The sequence below is a fragment of the Hirundo rustica genome, chromosome 23 (assembly GCF_015227805.2).
Source record: "Hirundo rustica isolate bHirRus1 chromosome 23, bHirRus1.pri.v3, whole genome shotgun sequence".
Lineage (NCBI taxonomy): Eukaryota > Metazoa > Chordata > Aves > Passeriformes > Hirundinidae > Hirundo > Hirundo rustica.
Window position 1 is genome coordinate 1,737,005 of NC_053472.1, and position 16,688 is coordinate 1,753,692.

Here is a 16,688-nt window from a genome sequence, read left to right on the forward strand (position 1 = left end):
GCCATTGGCCAGCGCGGCTGTCGATCAGCTGTTGGTGCCTTCCCATTGGACAGACGCTCCGCGGTGCCGCACCCCCGGCGTCGCCATTGGCCGCCGGAGGGACGCGGAGAAGGAGGCAGAAGATGGCGGCGGGCGGAGGCGCGGCGAGGCGTTGTTGGCGGAGCGGCGCGGGGCTGGCCCGGGCGGTGCGTGGCGTCTGCGGGAGCGGGCGGGTGGCGGCGGCTCTGCGGGCGGAGGAGCTGGCGGAGCGGCTACGGAAGAGCGAGGAGCAACAGCGAGAGGTAAGCGGAGTGCGGGCCGCTGGGCCTGTGGTCCCCGGACTACAACTCCCGGCGTGCACAGCGCGGGCGGTCACGGGGAGAGGGACTCGAGAGTGAGAGGGATCGGGTGGGATGGGAGGAAAAACATCAGTGCCACCCCTGCCATAAGCAGCGACACCTTCTCCTAGATCAGCTTGCTCCAAGCCCCGTCCAGCCTGGTCTTGGACACTCCCAGGGATGCGGCAGCCGCAGCTTCTCTAGACAACTTGCACCAGGGCCTCAGCACCCTGACAGGGAAGAATTTCTTCCCAATATCCAATCTAACTCTGTCTTATGTCGGAGTGAAGCCATTCCCCGTTATCCTGTCACTCCAGACCCTTGTCCAAAGTCCCTCTCCAGCTCTCTTGGAGCCCCTTAAGGCAGTGGAAGAGGCTCTGAGCTCTCCCGGGAGTCTTCTCCTGGTGAACACCCACATCTCTCCTAGCCCCCAGAGCAGAGGGGATTAGGCCATGGGAGCATCTCCGTGGAGCATCTCCGTGGGCTCCTCTGGACTGGCTCCAGCAGCTCCAGCTCCTTCCTGTGCTGGGACCCCCGAGCTGGAGGCAGCTCTGCAGGTGGGGTCTCACCTGAGCGGGGCAGAGGGGCAGAATCCCCCCTCCCCTGCTGCCCACGCTGGGGATCAGCCCAGCACAGGGGGGTTCTGGGCCAGGACCTGGCCAGCTCTCACCCACCAGCACCACGAGAGCTTCTCCCAGAGCTGCTCTCCATCCCTTCATCCCCAGCCTGGATTGATCCTGGGGTTGCCCCGACCCAGGTGCAGCACCTGCCCTTGGCCTTGTTGAAGCTCATGAGCTTCCCCAAGGCCACTGATGGAGCTTGTCCCGATCGCTCTGGATTCCACGCCGTCCCTCAGCCATGGAGCAGGAGCACATGGAAGGCGAGCACGTTGCTGCAGGTCACAGGGCAGGTTTGTGTGAAAGCCAGGAGCTGTTTAAACCCCACCACTGGTGTCTCGTTCTCTCCTCAGATCCCCAAGGACCCGACGCAGCGATGGCTCCGGGAACTCGCTGCACTGAGCCAGCAGCTACAGCAGGTTCACCCCAATGTCCTGGCCAAGATCCTTAAGGAGAGAACTGTATACCAGAATGAGGAGATCGTGGTGATAGACAAACCCTATGGGCTCCCTGTGCACGGTGAGGAGCAGTGGGGAATGGAAACGGCTCCATGGTGCTAACGGGGATCCTCTGTCTCTGTCCTTCCTGTGCTGGGGTTTCCCTTCCCAGGGAGGGTTCCAGGGACTTGGTCACTGTCAGATCTCGGCCTTCCCCTTGCATTTTGGGGCGGTTTAGGGTGCATGGGGAATACGAGAGGTGAGACTCCTTGCCGCCCTGGGTCACACAGGCGGCCCCGGCATCAAGAACTGCATCGCTGATGTGCTGCCCATTTTGGCCAAGATGCTGGAGAACATGAAAGCTGACCCCCTCCACCTCTGCCACCGGCTGGACAAGGAGACCACGGGTGTGATGGTGCTGGCGCGCAGCAAAGAGGCAGCGGAGAAGATCCGTCTGCTCTTCAAAACCCGTCAGGTGGAGAAGATCTACTGGTAGGAAGGGTTTGAGTGAAGAAGGGGCTGTGAGGGGACAATCCCTGGGGTGTGGGGGCTTTGTGGAAGCAGGGAGCGTTGCTTAACTCCACCCTTCAGCACCTTTTTATGGGACTGGCTCATGGGAGTGGGGCTGAGGAGAGGATTCCCATCCTGTGAGAGCAACACCCTGCAGACCTCTGCTTTGCATTTCCAGGGCAATTGTCCTGGGGGACCCAGACCCTGTTGAGGGCGTTGTTGAGATCCCCATTGTGGAAAAGGAGGTGCGGAGCCACCAGTCCCACTACAAGGTGAGTCCCCCGTTCCCTAGGCCGCCATTCTGGCCAGGCAGCCCCAGCATCCCCTCCCGTCTCCCCCGACTCCCCCTGTGACCACCCTTCAGATGACGCTGGCTCCCAACTACCGCCTGTGTCCGGAGGATGGGAAGGTGATGAAAATCCGCAAGAACCGGAACGCTGAGAGCGCGGTGACTCGGTACCGCCGGCTGGCCGGTGCCTCCGCCTGCTCGCTGCTGGAGCTGCAGCCCATCACCGGTGAGTGAGGCCTGCCCGGCTGTCCCGGGGCTGGATCTGCTCTCTGTGCAGTCAGCAGCAGCTCTGGAAGGGGGAACTTGTCGTTAGACGTGACTGGAATCCTGTTTGGGACGGAGCTCTGGGAATGAGCCCTGCTGGGGCAATGCTTTGCTGCCGAGCTGTTTGCCAGCTGCCAGCGATTTTGGCACGGCTTTCTCCAGCACTGGGTGGTGGGTGCTGAGGCCAGGCACAGGTGGATGCCACCTTTCTTTTCTTCCCCTTTTCTCCTCAGGGGTGAAGCACCAGATCCGGGTTCACCTGGCCTATGGCTTGGGATGCCCCATCCTGGGGGATCACAAATACTCACACTGGAGCAAACTGGCGCCCCAGGTAAGGCAGGTCTTGCACTGGGGAGCAGCCGGAGCTGGATACAGCCCCCCCTTGTGTCCCCCAGCTCCTCGTGAGCTGGGGATTTCAAATCCCAGCTGAAAAGCTGCAGTTTTGAAGGGAACATTTTCTGTCCTTGCTGCAGAAGCTTCCTGAGCTCACCCTGAAGAGGCTGAAGCTGGAGCAGAGCAAGGCTCGCCACCTGCCCCTGCACCTGCACGCCCACCGGCTCTGCCTGCCCCTGGGCCAGCCCTTAGACTTTGTCTGCAAGCCGCCCCTCTTCTTCCAAAAAACCCTGAGGAAACTAGAGCTGGACATCCCTAAGGACTGATGAGGCAGGATTGGAATGGTGCCACGTATCTCCGCATCTGCAGCACATGGCAGCAGCTGTGCCCAGCTTGGAGCCAGTGGTGGGGTGAAGCCTGCAGTGTCTGTGCTGGTGCTGATGTTGCTGGATTCAGAGTGGGAGCCTGCACGTGCTTCTGGCCCAGGAAAGCAGCTGGACACACTGAAGAGCCTCTGGTTGAGACGAACAAGGCTGGGTGGAAGTTGGGCTTTGCCTAATTTGTGTTTTGGACTTGTTTCTGGGCAATAAAAGCTTCAGTTCCCTTGAGGGAAGGTGGTGTGTGTCTCTGTGCTCTAGCCAGGTGGGACTCAGTCCCTGTGGAGGTTTGAGCAGACGTGGTTGCAGCCCCTCCCAGATTTTGGAACTTGTCTCTCCAGAGTTGTTTGGCTCAGATTTGGAGAAGTCCCTTCATTGAAAAATCCATTCGAAAGTGCAATTTGGCAGTGGCTGTGCTATTTTTTTGCTGTGTGGGGAGACTGCACACGGAGTTCCTTGGCTGAGCTGGGCTGAGCAGCTCTGAGACTGTCCCTGCTCTGTGCTGACAGCAGCATTGATGTGGGTTTCTCAGCACTGTGCTGCTGGGAAACTGTTCTGTCCCACTGCTCCTTCAGTTACCCTAGCCCTTATTTCTAGAACCCCTTATTTGGGATCCCTTGCCTTTGGGCGCTTTCCTTGGAGAGCCGAATTCTTCCCCCTGTGCCCTGAGAGGGGAGGCAAGAGGAGGGATTGATGATCTGGGGAATTGCAGTTGATGTTCTGCCTCAAAATTATCTCGTTTGGTGTCTCCTGACCTGTCTGAGGAGCTTGGGGCTGGGCAGCAGAACGTTCTCTGGCCTCTGGCTGGTTTGGCTGCTGAAAAGGGCTTTTTGTACCCTACGGGGCCACTGTGTATCTGACTGGGTCTTCTTGCTGTGGGAGGGCCCAGTGCCCTGGCTCCCTGCTGAAAATAGCTGGGGACCCCCATGCCCTGGGGCCGCAGCGCCAGAAACCTGTTGGCTGATGAGAGAGGGACATAAAACCACAGGGAGCCAGGAGCGGCTGTGGCCGGGCAGGAACGCTGCCCTGCAGGAATGCTGTCGGGGAGGAAAGCTGCCTTCCCAGCCTGCTGCCTTCCCAGCTCACTGCTGCGGCTGCTGGCGTGGGTTTTTCTATTTCTATTTGTGAAAAGGCTTCCCCTGTAATTATGAGGCGATTTAACGCCCTGTCTGAGCTGTCGTTCACAGCTGCCGGACACTGCGCTCAGCGGGCTCTCGGCAGGGACTCCTCAGCCCGGCAAAGTCGCTCCTTGAGCGGCTCACACTTCAGGCAGCCCTCGCTGGTGTCTCCTCCTCGCTTCAAAATGTCCCTCTCACACACGGCTGCTGAGTACATGCTCTCCGATGCTCTGCTCCCGGATCCCAGCAGTTCCCGAGCCAAGGGCTTGCGGCTGGAGCTGCCGAGCGATCGCCTGCTGAAGTTTGTCACCGTGGGGCTGCCCCTCTTCCTCGTCTCACTGGCTTTCGCCCGGGAGTTCTCTGCTGGTGAGTTGCGGTTTTTTCCAATGTGTTCCTCGGGTCGTGGGCAATCACCAGCGGTGGTTTTGGTTGTTGTGGCAAACCCTTTGTGTTCTTGATCCAAAGCAGACCAGCCTGGAAGTCCCGTTTCAGGAGCCGTTCTGCCTCGGGGGTGTTAATTGATTGTTTTTAATGGATCATAATTCACTAGGGGAGCCTGGGAACAGCTGTGGTAACCCCAGGAGCAGCACTGAGTCAATGTCCAGCATCGTTGCTTGCGCCCAGCACCTTCGGGTACCACAGGCTTGTTTCCAGGGAAGAAAAAGAGGAGGAGGAGGGTGCCAGCAACATGGAGGGATGCATTGTGACCTCAGACTAAATCTGGCCTCGGCCAACATCCAGCTGCTCTCCCTGAGGATTTGGTTTTACTCCAGTTTCTGGCTGGCCAGGCTATAATTCCCTACACTGTGTACACACCACTACACACAAAAGGGTTTGTGTTTGGGAAAAGAAGGAAAAGTCACTGCTAGAAACACAGCAGCTCCAAAATGACCATGAAAAAAGCTTTTTTTGATTCAAAGCAATGCCTGAGATGTAATTACCCTGGTGTAAGGCATTGGCTCGTGGCTTTGGAGCGTTCCTCCACCCTCCATGGCTGAGGTTTGCTCTCCTCCTCCTCACCCCAGGCTCCCAGATCAGCTGCTTCTCTCCCACCAACTTCACGGGGAAGCAGTCCGCCTACACCGACACGGCTTGTTGGGACTCCCTCATCCACCATGGCTTCGACGCCGAGGGTCGTGCCATCACCAAGTCCCTCTGGGCTCTCAAGGTAGGGTCAAAGTCACAGCTAGGTGCTCCTGCATCCTCTGGATGTCCACAGCGAGAGCAACTCCACATCCTCGGTGACCGTTTGTCTTCTTTGCCCAGGTGTTCCCCTACTCGCTGCTGGTGGTGGCGGTGCTGATGTACCTGCCGTACCTGCTGTGGCGTTACGCTGCCGCCCCCGCCCTGCACTGCGACCTCCTCTTCATCATCGACGAGCTGGATAAATCCTACAACCGCTCCGTGCGCCTGGTGCAGCACATGAAGAAGATCCAGCAGGCCAGTGCCGAGCCGGAGCAATTCTGGGAGGAGTACGAGAGGTGAGGCCAGGCCAGGTCAGCGTGGCCCTTGGAGTCCCTCCATGTGGCACTGTGGCTGCACCCAGGATGGAGCTGGGTGAAATGGGGGGGTGGCTCTCACTCCCTGTGTCCCTCCACCCGCAGGGCCCGCCGGGAGAGGTATTTTGAGTTCCCGCTGCTGGAGCGGTACCTGACCTGCAAGCAGCACGCCCATGCCCTGGTGGTCATCTACATCCTGCGGAACCTGCTGCTGCTCCTGTTCCTGGCTGCCACCTGCCTCTACCTGGTCTTTCTCCACCTTAACATCTTCTTCCAGGATGAGTTCAGCTGCTCCATCAAAACGGGGCTGCTCCAAGCGGAGCCGCACGTCCCCCAGCTCATCCCTTGCAAGCTGGTCTTCTTCTCCGTGTTCCAGATCATCAGCCTTTCAGTTGGCAGTGTCTATGTCCTCCTCATCCCCGTTGTCATCTACAACGCCTTGCAGCTCTGCCAGTGGGACAAGGGGCTGCTCTCTGTCTATGAGATGCTGCCTGCCTTCGACCTGCTCAGTCGCAGGATGCTCACCTGCCCCCTCAATGACCTCAACGTCATCCTTCTCTTCCTCCGCGCCAACATCTCCGAGCTGACCTCCTTCAGCCGCCTCAATGCCGTCAGTGCCCTGAGGGAAGCCACTGCCAACAAGGAGGACATCGACACTGTCATCGATTTCATGACGCTGTTGGCTGGGCTGGAGACCACCAAGCCCAAACACCAAGCTTGCACCCCCGAGGCCGGAGGCAGTACAGCCCTCTCCAATGGTGCAGCCCTAGGTAGGCTTTTTGGGTAGAGAAAACTGCTTCCCTCTTCTCTTGGCTCCCACACCACAAGATCCCACCCTCAAAATGTGGCTGGACCACCCCAAAATCCTCTGCCAAGACCTTAAGGTGTTTGGGGCATAGCTGGGGGTCACTGTGAGGGCTGACAAATCCTGAAAGGGGTTCTGGCATCCAGAGTGTAATGCTACTGCGATCCAAGGTGTGGGCAGGGGTTGCTATAGGAACAGCAAGCCAAGAGATTGCTGCTTAAATCCAAGCTCTGGGCAAACTGCAGGGCTGGGAGGGTCCCTGTTTTTGGCAGCTTATCCTGCTGGGAGTGGGGTTGGGAGTTTTAAATCCTGGGAGGCTGATGCCAAGGATGCCATGCCCGCCCCCTTCTCCCGTTTGCATGGCACTGGTGGGGCTGTGTGTGGAGATGGAGATGGGTTCTAAGATAGACTGCATACCCAGGACCTGCACTGCTCCCTCTCCCACGTGCTGTGCATTTTGGGGAGCTGAATGCCTCCTTTGGGGTCTCACAGGGACCCCTGGTGCCCCAGGCAACTGTTTTGCAGGCTGTGTGAGACAGCCCAGCCCCACAGATAGGAGCCAAGAGCCCTGGGCTTCATTCCTGGCCCTGAACACACAGTCTGAATTATGGTTTAAAAAAATCCAGACTGAGCTGGATGCTGCAGCCTCATTACCATGGCAACCCAGGGCCAGCACAGCTGGCTCCTGGGCCAGTTACTCAGTGCTGGAAAAAGCCCAGATCCTAGTCTGCCATTGCCCAGCTAATTAACTGCCTGCTCTTCCCCGCTTGTCTAGAACCAAAGCCTGGAGTGGAAACGATGGGAAAACCCTCACGAGACTCGCTTGGCTCTGCCTGACCCAGAAGCAGACAGCAGGCAGGGAGCCAGTGATCCCAGGATCCACTTTTCTGACACAGCTGTCCTGCAGCAGCAGGGCTGAACCCACCTGTGCTTCCTACACCTGGACTTTCCCTTCTTATGTACATTTGTCCAGCAAAAAAGGGTTAAACAATCCATGTTTTGTGCAGAACCTCTCGGGTCTGTTATTTTAAGTGCTGGGTGCCACACTTTGCTTCTTCCACATAAATTTCCCTGCTCTTACGGCAAGAGGTGGGGAATGGAGGATTACAAATGCTCTTCTGAAGGAATAAAAGGATCCAGGAATAAAATGAGGTGGTTTATTAACGGTTTATTAAGAGAGAGAGGTGGAATAGCTCCATAGCTCCCTGTCCCAGCCCAGCCCTCGTGTTTGGCTGTGTTTTTTTGGCAGAGCTCCTCTCTCCCCCTCTCCACCCTGCAGCTGGAAGCTGATCCCTGGGTCCTGTGAGCATCCTACCCTGGGGATCAGCAGTCCATGCCCAGAGAAATGGGATGTCTGGGGGGCCAGGACCAGCTCCATGGGCAAGGGAGGAGCAGTGAGGGGTCCAGCTCCCATTGGTGCCTTTTGCTGCTTCTCCTTACATAATTTTTCTTTTCCCCCTTCCCCCCACCCTGTAGCCTTGGCTTGAGTCCACAGAGGAGCTGAAAAGTTGTTTAATTAATAAAGTACTAATGAAGCCTCTGATTCCCCAGCTTGGGAAGGGACAGTGCCAGGAGCCACGAGTGCTTTGCCAGAGGCCTGAGCTCACTCATCTCGCTAATTCAGGGGGAGCCGGGGAGGAGCAGCAGCTCCCTCCCTCCGGCAGCATTCCCTGCAGGGAGGGTGTCCAGCAGGAAGGGGGGTGCAGGAAGCCCCTGGGGGTTGTAGAGGGGGCAGGCCTGGTACTCACAGGGCCACTCGGCCCAGGCATAGCGCAGGCCCAGCACCAGCGTCCTGCAGCCACTCAGGGCCAACGTCACCGTGCGGGACCCTACTGCCACCACTGGTGCCGGGAGCCACTGGCACGGGGAAGCCTGGCTGGAGCAGCACACCTGGGAGGGGAGAAGCTCCCATCAGTGTTGCCTTCCATTCTGCAGCTCTTTGGAGAGGATATCCCACTCCTCACCTCAAATGCCTGTGCATCCCTCTGACGGCAGATGAGCTCCTGGCTGTAGGTGACATTCAGCAGCCCCCTGGTCACCTCCAGGATAGCGCGGGTGGGATATGGACCCTGGAACACGAGGTCCTTGTCCCCGTAGGCCACAGCCCTGGCACCCAGCAGCAGTCGGTGCGCCACATTCTGCTTGTCCCGGGGGTGGATACTGCCCAGGAAGAGGAGGAAGATGGGGATCGTACCCAAAAACCCCATCCCTACACCCTCACCCCAGTCCAGGACTCACCTGCCATAGGGAGACTGCTCATCGCCCAGATCCACGGCTACGGCCATGAAAGTGCTGGGCATCCTGGCATTGGGAACAACCCCCAGGTCGGCTGTTTGGTGCCAACGGAGCCGGGCGAAGCTGTCATCCGCACTCCGACGGCGGTAGGTGGACAGCTGAAAGGCACAGGGGAAACTGAGGCATGGCTCAGATCCCAAAACTGGCCACTGTGGTCCCTGCCTGGGATTTTTAGCACTTGGCAGGGTGCGTCCATGTGTTTACACCTGGGCATCCCTCAGGTCCTTGCCTCTCACACCCTCACACCTGCACGAAGCCGAAGGGGAGAAGTGGCTCCGTCTGCCCGGATGATCCAATGTGGAACGCCCGGCGCCAGTCGGTGATGAGTGCGGGGAAGGTGCAGTTGTACTGGTCTGTGTTCAGGAAGGTGTTGGCCTCACCTGTCCCCCAGAAAGAAGGGCTGGTGAGAGCTCGGTGGGACAGTGCTCCACCCCGGGTGATAGAAATGGGGGCTCACCCTGGTACCAAGCGACACCCCGCAGGGTCATGTTGAGCAGCGGGTGGATCATGGCGTTCCAGAGCACGGAGGGCATTTGTGGGCCAGAGAGATGCTGATGTGGGGAGGTGCTGGAAGATAAAGCTAGGTTTAAAGGGAGTGCAAAGCACAAGGGAGGCTTTGGGTTAAAGCAAGCACCATCCCAAAGGGAGATCTGGGGTCCCTCCCTTCCCCCTTTACCCACCCAGTTGTGCCTTGTGCTCTTGGCATGAGAGAGGTTTTTACCCAGAGTGGGCATAATGATGCATAGAGGGGGCTGTAAGGTTCCAGGAGAGGAGGTGGGTGGGAAGGGATGAGGATACTCCCCAAAAGCAGTGTGGCACAGGGCAGGAGGTGTTTCCACAGCACCTTCTCTCACCTCCCCGTGTCCTCCGGGAGCCCACATGCCTGCAGAACCCGGCGGGAGGACCAGGCCTCGATGGGGGTCCCTCCCCAGGCCACCTCCACCAGCCCGATGGGGGACCCCAGAGCCTCATACAAGGAGCGCCCCAAGAGCCAGCACACGGCCGAGAAGTAGGTGAAATTCCCGTGGCCCAGGTTTTCTGCTCAAGAAACAGCAGGCTGCAAAGGGAAACAGTGGGAGAAAAGCCATTTCCAAGCTCTCTTTTGGAGGCACGTTGCACTCACCAGCCGTTGGAATGGACCATGGCAAGTCAATCTGCTCCAGGTCCTCCAGCTCCACATCGGAGCGGGCAGGCGCCGCAGCAAAGATACGCACGTAGGGATAGCGAGCGGCGGCGGCGAGCTCCTGGCTGGCATTGGCCACCTGAAGAAAGGCCAGGAGCATGCAAGGTGCTTCCCTGCCTGATCCCTACCTATCTGTGCTGTGGGGCCTTACCTGCAGGACTGTCATTGCCATGTTGCTCTGCCCACTGCAAAGCCACACATCTCCAAAGTAGATGTCCCGCAGTGTCACGTTCTCCAAGCCCTGCTCAGCTGTCAGGGCATAGGGACCGCCCTGATCCATCGGGTCCAGGACAACTGTCCAAGTCTCAGAAGGTCCTGGAGGAAGAGGATGGTGCTTATCTTCCACCACCCTTTTGAAGGCCTCAAGAACTTTATGAGCAGCCAACAACCAGAGGGGAAGGACAGGCAACAGTAAAAAGCTTCCCCACCACAGAGGCAGGTTGGGGAAGTGGATTTCAGAAGCTCTGTGGTGTCAGAGGGACCTTTCTCCTGCAGGAATTCAGGGGTTAAAAAAGAAAACCTGGAAAACAAATGTGTGTCAGAGCAGAAGCTGCTGGGAGGAACTGGGATTACAGGAGCAGCTTGGTGTGTGTGACACTGAGATGTCTCCAGCTAATTTTAGAGGCGCCAAATCAAAGCATAAAGATATTCTGCTGGAGCTTAGCGTGGATTTTCTGGCTGGATCCTGCAGATCTCCTGGATCGCTGCTCTCCCACAAGACACCTCCAGGCTCTTCAACTTATGGAGGTGCCCGTGGGCAGCACTTTTACCCTCCAAAGGTGATGAGCTCCCTCCCAACTCTTCAGGCAGGGATGTAGCTGGGATTGAAGGTGCCCCTGAGCCCTCCCAGCTCCAGGAAGGCTCTGCTCGCACAGACAACATCCTTCAGGGCTTAGAGATCCCACAGGATCCTCCCAGGTGGCACAGAGCAAAAAAGAAGCCGGGAGTTCTTTGGAGATTCCTTAGACAGGGAGAGCAGCTAAATTCCTCTTCTCCCTGCACAGCCTCATCGCTCGGCTCCAGCCTGTGCGGTGCCACCCACTCCAGCAGCAGCTCGGCTCCCGCTGGGCGCCCACGGGATCCACTGCTGGGAACCAAAGTGAGCAAAGGCTGGTGCTGCTGAGGAGGGGGATGGCTGAACCCCCCCAGGTCTCCTGGAGAGGGAAAAGCATGAGCTGGAGATGCCACCAGCACCTCTGGAGCCCCAGGCCAGCAGTGTGACAAACACAGGGGTGGTGCCAAACCCTGTCTCACCCCACCATCAGCTCTGATTTGTTCTCTGGCCACCAAAACCATCGGCCCCTGTTTCTAGTGAGAAGCTCAGTGGGACGGACCTTTAACCTGTGCTGTTTTCTCCATGATGACGAGGCCACTGGCCCCTGAGAGAGTCACGGTCACTGTGGCCCCCAGCTCCCCGTGGCCCCACACCACGGCCCCTGACGGCTTCTTCTGCAGCACCATGTGGTCACCATAGTAGGAGGCAAAGCTGAACATTCCCCCTGGAATCAGCAAACAGTGCAAACATCAGCTCTGAGAGAAAAATACCCTCAGCATGGCCTCTGACCCCCTCTTAAATACAGATTATTTGAGATCCCACTTATTTTACAGCTTTCTGGTCGGCTTTAAGTTGGTCAAAATCACCACAGAGCTAAGGAAGAGGCAGAAGTTAGTCTACAAGAGGGAATTCACCTCCCAAAGAAGAGGGAGCATGTTACATCTTGTATTACACGGATTTGGATACAGATTTTGGTAAAAATTCCTCTAATAACAGCTGGAAGTGTCTCTCCCAGCTCAGCCTTGCTAATGAATGTTTTGATGTATTTTTCCCATGGAAAAAGGTTTGTCAAGGGGTGGGATGGAAAACATCGGGTGAGCAGCATTGGTAAAGGCACCTTCAGTGGGGATGGAAGCAGAAGGCTCAGCCCTGGCACCCCTAAAAGCCCCATTTTTGCAGTGTGAAAAGAAAAACATGTTTGAAAAGGGGGTCAGGAGCAATGTGTGAGGGGTGATCTGGGCAGAGAACCCCAGTGACCAAATCAGAGCTCATGGAGCCTCATCTTCTCCGCAGCTCATCCTAGGCTGGGCTTTAGGAAGGAAAGGAACAACGTCCTCGGCCCCTCAGGAGTCAGCTGCATTGCTGGTCCCCCTGCCTCATGCCACGAGGCTCCGGGAGTTACATAAAAAACAAGTCGGAGGAGAAAAAAAAAATTAAAACTGAGACGCCAGGGAAGAGTGGAGGCTATAAAAAGCAGCTGGGAGGAGGGAAGGGAAGAAGAAGGGAGGAGGGAAGGGAGGAGAGCCCACGAGACACCGCCAAGGAGCCGCATGCGGCTCCCACCTTACGTAAAGCATCGTCCCACGGCAGCAGTGCTGGGCCAAGGGCGTTGGGGAGGGGCTGGGGGTGTGAAGGGTGCTGGAGAGGGGCTGGAGGTGTGAAGGGCATCAAAGTGGGACTCAGAGGATGCGAAGGGCATTGAACTGGGGCTTGGGGGGATGCCACGGGTGTCAAAGTGGGACTCAGGGTGTGCAGAGGGCGTCAAACTGGGGCTCTGGGAGTGCAGAGGGCACAGAAGCAGAGCTTGGGGGTGTAAAGAGTGTGAAAGATGAGGGGCAACCAGGGCATCGAAACTGGGCTAAAGGGGATGCCAAAGGCATCAAAGTGGGGCTGGGAGGGCACCAAGGGCCCCAAAGTGGGGCTCAGAGTAGTGCCAAGGTCATCAAACAGGGTCTGGGGGTTCAAAGGGTGTCAAAGTTGATAGCCCAGTCTGGGGCTGGGGAGGTTTATGGGACGTGCCAAGAGGGGCACCCGTGCCAGCGGGGCTGAGGAAGTGCCAATGCACACCAGGCTCAGACTGTGCCAAGGGCACCAAATCAGGGCTTGGGAGGGCTTAGGCAATTCCGTGGGCATCGGAGCGGGGCTGTTACGATGCCAAGGGTTCTGGCGGCGCCAAGCGCTCCGAAGTGGGTCTCGGGAGGGGGGTGTCAGGGGAGGGCCTGGCTGCAGAGGGTACCCGCGGGGCTGGGGGGTCGGAGGTTGACCCTCCCCAGCCCTTTACCTGCCGCCGGAGCCGGAGCCAGAGCCAGCAGCGCCAGCAGCGGCCACGCCGCCATCCTGGGGGGACAACGGGCTGCGAGGGCGCCGGGACCGCCGCTACTCCCCGGGACCCCCCGGTACCGCCCGGTCCCCTCCGGTGCCGCCCGGTACCGCCCCTCAGGCGGGCCCAGCGCGGGGGCGGGGCCTGTGCACGCACCGCCCGTGAAGGGGGAGCGCGGTTGCCAAGCGACGGCGTCCGCACCACGGCCTGAGGCTCCGGCGCGGCCCGGTGCGGGTCTGACGGGAGAGGCCGAGGGGAAAGGCCGGGAGCGCGGGGCCGAGGGTTGCGGGGCTGCGGGAGGAGAAACCGGGGCACACCGGGGGAAGGGCACACGGGGGGCGGGGAACAGCGGCCCCCCCGCGCCGCTCTCCCCGCCCCGGCCGGGGCCGCGCGAGCGCAGCCAGAGGCGGCAGCGCGCGTGCGCGGCGGGCAGGGGGCGTGTCGCCCCCTAGCGGCGGCTCTGGCAGACGTCGGGCCGTGGGTTCGAGTCCCGGCGGTGCCCGGTGGCACCGGGCACTGTGAGTCGTGGTTAATCCCGGGATGTGCCGCTGCAGGGAGTCCGGGATAAGCGGCCATGTCCATCGCCTACTCCAACACCAACATGAGGGTGCCTGCCGGCTTCCGGAACTTGCTGGAGGGTCTGGTGCGGGAAGTGCTGCGGGAGCAGCCCACCAACGTGGTGGCCTTTGCAGCTCAGCACTTCCAAAAGCTGCTGGAGCAGAGAGAGGGTGAGTGGCCAGCATCCACCCTCACACTGCCATGCCCTGCCCAGCCTGCTCTGTCTGCCCGTCACCTGCCCCAGGTGTCCCTTGCCCAGGGTGTCAGTCCTGCCCCATGTCCCCACCATCTACAGCATCGGGCCTCTCCTCTGTGCCCATCACCCAGGGCATCAAACCTTCCCCTTCTGTCCCCTGCCCATGGCCCCGTGCCTGTCCCAAATGCCCACCAACCTCTGGCCATCAGGCCTTCCATTTCTGGCCATCAGCCAAGAAGTTGTGCCTGTCCCGTGTGCCCATCACCCGTGGTACCAGGTGCCCATTGCGTGTGGCATCAAGCCTCCTCCTTCCCCAGCTGGTGGCCTTGACCCGGTGGCGTGGGGAGCCATGCTGGAGGACGACCGTCTCACCTGGCCCCCTTCCCAGGTAGGCTGCCCTCCACTCCAGGCCCCTCCAGAGAATCTGAGGTGCCAAGAGCTGCACTGGGTTCCTGCTCCCACCCCGTCCCTGCCACCCTTGTGCCACATCATCTAAATTTTCTCCTTTCCTCCGGCACCCTAAGGAGGCCAAGGACACGGAAGAGGAGCGGGCAGCACCAGGGGGAGCAGGTAGCACGCACAGCTCTGGATCACCGTGATCCCGCCCCAAAATGCGTGGAGAGGAGCCAAAGGGGAGCATGTCCCCATAACCCTTATGAACTGGGATACCTCTCCGGAGATGCAACCACAGCACTTGCCCCAAATCCCCCATTACCCACCGTCCAACCCCAAAACTATAAAAACCCCCTTGGTCCTCCCCTGGCTCCTGCCCTTTTCCCGTGGGTGGGTTCTGCGTGCCCATCCCACCCCTGCGGTGCTGTTTTAATGAGGAACTTTATTAACGAGGTCCCCGCCGTTATTAGCGCCGATCACCTGAGATTTCTCCCCGAAAAATCCTGGGTTTGGGGCTGAGCTGAGCACCAGATGATATTTTTAGCCTCTATATTTAGGCCCCTGCATCCCTGGAGGTTGGAAGAAACTTCATAACATCCCAGCGTGAAGGAGTGATGTGACATTGCTCCTCTCCTACCCCCCTCCATAAGCTGAGATACCTCCATGGAATTTTGGGGTGCACTTAAGGGCCCCCCAGTCCTATTCCTACCTGTGAAATTCATATTTTCCCACCCAGATTGGTTTCAAAATCCCCCCCAAAAACTGGGGTTTGCGTCGAAGCCGGCTGCTCTATTTTTGGCGAGGACTGAACCCCCCCATCCATACTCACCCCGTTTTTACCCCCTCTTTCCTGTTTTCCATCGCCATATGTGGTGCTCGCCCACGGCATGGGGCATGACAGCGGCTCCCCCGGGAAAAACAGGAAGGAGGGATGGGGAAAAAAAAGCTGGCGGGGACCCCGTGCCAGGGCTGATGCCAACCAGCTACGCCTTGACCCCCCCCCCTCCAGCACCGCCTCGCCGGCTGCCGGCTCCTGCTTCGGCAGCCGGCAGCACTGCCCGCCCAGGGCATCATTCCAGCATCCAATTCCCTTTTCTTTTAAGGATTTTTTTTTTCCCCTTTTTTAAAAGGATTTTTAACACCTCGGTGCCACCATCTCGAACCACGATGGCGGGATGTTCTCAGCAGGTCTCGCCAGCTTGCACTTCCCGTTCTCCCCTTCCAAAATCCGAGTTGTTTCCTTGGAATCCAAATTTTGGAGGTGCTGGAGCACCTGAAAAAGCATCATCCAGATGAAGGGGTCCAGGGAGGAAAAATGCAGAGCCTGGAACGGGCTCAAAACCCGCCATTAATGATTAGAAATGTTCTGGCATTTCGCGTCCCTCCTCCGCAGCCACAGCCTGCGGGAGACGGCGGCGCTCGGCGGCTGTGCCAGGACCCGGGTGCCACGGATGGAGCAGTTTTGGGGGGCTGATTGAGGGACTAATCCTAATTTTGGGGCTAACTTCTCAGATCCATGACAGATGAATCCCTCCAAAACCCCCTCCCACTTAACTCGCCCAAAACACCTGGTCTTCTCTCATTGGAGCAGGCAGTGATGGATCTGGAGGGTCTAAAATCCAGGGAAAAGGATCTCTTTCCATGAAAAATCCCAGCAGAGCTGCCAAGGCTTCTCCTGGAAGCTGGAGCGGGGTTTTCTGGAGCAGAGCTATTCCCATCCCCCCTTTCCCCTCACCCTGGTGTGCTGGTGGGAAGAAGTGACGGTGGAAAAGTGGCTCCAGTGGGGAGAGCTGGGTGCCAGTGGCTCACAGGGGAATTTGAGGAAAGCTTGGGAGCATTTCCCAAGGGGGAATTTGGGTGCCTGGCCGGTGCTGGAGCAGGGGGTGACCCCCATCAGCCTCCAAGTGTGGGTGAAGCAGTTGAGGGAGGTGGCAGTGGTGGGATGTACCTGGGGATGGGGAGCGGGGTGTGTGGGTGTCCTGGGGAGCTGGGGGTCAGGGGACAAGACGTGCCACCACCTCCACCCAGCAGGAGTGGTCTTGGAGAAAGAGATGGAGATGGGAAGGGAATGGGAACAAGGATGGTGATACAGCAGGGGACAGGGACGGGGATGAGGCTGATGATGGGGATGGGGACAGAGCGGGGGACAGAGATGATGGGGTTGAAACTGGGAAGGGGACAGGGATTGGCATTATGAAGAGGATGGGGACAAGAAGTGGGATGGGAATCGTGACTGGGATGGTGATAGATGTGGGGACAGGGACAACGGTAGGGATGGAGAAGGTGGTGGAGGTGATAGGAATGAGGTCAGGGATGGGGACAGGGCTGGTGGACAGCAGCTGCTGGACAGCACCCGTTCCAGTGCCAGAAACAGTGATGTCGGTGGGACAGGGATGCTAACA

General features: G+C 58.7%; 4 protein-coding genes across 4 annotated transcripts; 3 read left to right on the forward strand and 1 right to left on the reverse strand.

Moving 5' to 3' along the window:
• Positions 1-122: 122 nt before the first annotated feature.
• RPUSD4 (RNA pseudouridine synthase D4) lies at positions 123-3,375 on the forward strand. Its single transcript, XM_040085059.1, has 7 exons — positions 123-281; positions 1,288-1,453; positions 1,662-1,863; positions 2,060-2,153; positions 2,246-2,396; positions 2,668-2,765; positions 2,908-3,375. Exons 1-7 carry the CDS (start codon positions 123-125, stop codon positions 3,091-3,093), a joined length of 1,056 nt encoding a protein of 351 aa, XP_039940993.1. The 3' UTR covers positions 3,094-3,375.
• A 1,072-nt stretch (positions 3,376-4,447) lies between these two features.
• Positions 4,448-7,403, forward strand: PANX3 (pannexin 3). The gene is made up of 5 exons (XM_040085232.1): positions 4,448-4,628; positions 5,288-5,430; positions 5,529-5,743; positions 5,867-6,531; positions 7,342-7,403. The coding sequence occupies exons 1-5, from the start codon at positions 4,448-4,450 to the stop codon at positions 7,401-7,403; spliced, it is 1,266 nt and encodes a 421-aa protein (XP_039941166.1).
• Positions 7,404-7,719: 316 nt separating this feature from the next.
• Positions 7,720-13,230, reverse strand: SIAE (sialic acid acetylesterase). The gene is made up of 10 exons (XM_040085042.1): positions 13,101-13,230; positions 11,379-11,543; positions 10,196-10,359; positions 9,985-10,123; positions 9,716-9,899; positions 9,319-9,428; positions 9,108-9,241; positions 8,805-8,959; positions 8,531-8,726; positions 7,720-8,456 (listed from the first exon to the last, which is right to left on the reverse strand). Exons 1-10 carry the CDS (start codon positions 13,153-13,155, stop codon positions 8,187-8,189), a joined length of 1,572 nt encoding a protein of 523 aa, XP_039940976.1. The 5' UTR covers positions 13,156-13,230; the 3' UTR covers positions 7,720-8,186.
• A 60-nt stretch (positions 13,231-13,290) lies between these two features.
• SPA17 (sperm autoantigenic protein 17) lies at positions 13,291-15,202 on the forward strand. Its single transcript, XM_040085272.1, has 4 exons — positions 13,291-13,367; positions 13,694-13,867; positions 14,211-14,281; positions 14,418-15,202. Exons 2-4 carry the CDS (start codon positions 13,714-13,716, stop codon positions 14,490-14,492), a joined length of 300 nt encoding a protein of 99 aa, XP_039941206.1. The 5' UTR covers positions 13,291-13,367; positions 13,694-13,713; the 3' UTR covers positions 14,493-15,202.
• Positions 15,203-16,688: the final 1,486 nt, after the last annotated feature.

Excerpts from the sequence above, each read along its gene's own strand:
- RPUSD4 (XM_040085059.1), top strand. The coding sequence starts at position 123 with ATGGCGGCGGGCGGAGGCGCGGCGAGGCGTTGTTGGCGGAGCGGCGCG. Across the intron at positions 1,864-2,059 it reads CAGGTGGAGAAGATCTACTG|GGCAATTGTCCTGGGGGACC; the intron begins GTAGGAAGGGTT and ends TTGCATTTCCAG. Across the intron at positions 2,154-2,245 it reads GCCACCAGTCCCACTACAAG|ATGACGCTGGCTCCCAACTA; the intron begins GTGAGTCCCCCG and ends ACCACCCTTCAG.
- PANX3 (XM_040085232.1), top strand. The coding sequence starts at position 4,448 with ATGTCCCTCTCACACACGGCTGCTGAGTACATGCTCTCCGATGCTCTG. Across the intron at positions 4,629-5,287 it reads CGCCCGGGAGTTCTCTGCTG|GCTCCCAGATCAGCTGCTTC; the intron begins GTGAGTTGCGGT and ends TCCTCACCCCAG. Across the intron at positions 6,532-7,341 it reads CTCCAATGGTGCAGCCCTAG|AACCAAAGCCTGGAGTGGAA; the intron begins GTAGGCTTTTTG and ends CCGCTTGTCTAG.
- SIAE (XM_040085042.1), bottom strand. The coding sequence starts at position 13,155 with ATGGCGGCGTGGCCGCTGCTGGCGCTGCTGGCTCTGGCTCCGGCTCCG. Across the intron at positions 9,429-9,715 it reads CTCCCGGAGGACACGGGGAG|CACCTCCCCACATCAGCATC; the intron begins GTGAGAGAAGGT and ends TTTATCTTCCAG. Across the intron at positions 9,242-9,318 it reads GGGTGTCGCTTGGTACCAGG|GTGAGGCCAACACCTTCCTG; the intron begins GTGAGCCCCCAT and ends TCTGGGGGACAG.
- SPA17 (XM_040085272.1), top strand. The coding sequence starts at position 13,714 with ATGTCCATCGCCTACTCCAACACCAACATGAGGGTGCCTGCCGGCTTC. Across the intron at positions 13,868-14,210 it reads GCTGCTGGAGCAGAGAGAGG|CTGGTGGCCTTGACCCGGTG; the intron begins GTGAGTGGCCAG and ends CTCCTTCCCCAG. Across the intron at positions 14,282-14,417 it reads TCACCTGGCCCCCTTCCCAG|GAGGCCAAGGACACGGAAGA; the intron begins GTAGGCTGCCCT and ends CGGCACCCTAAG.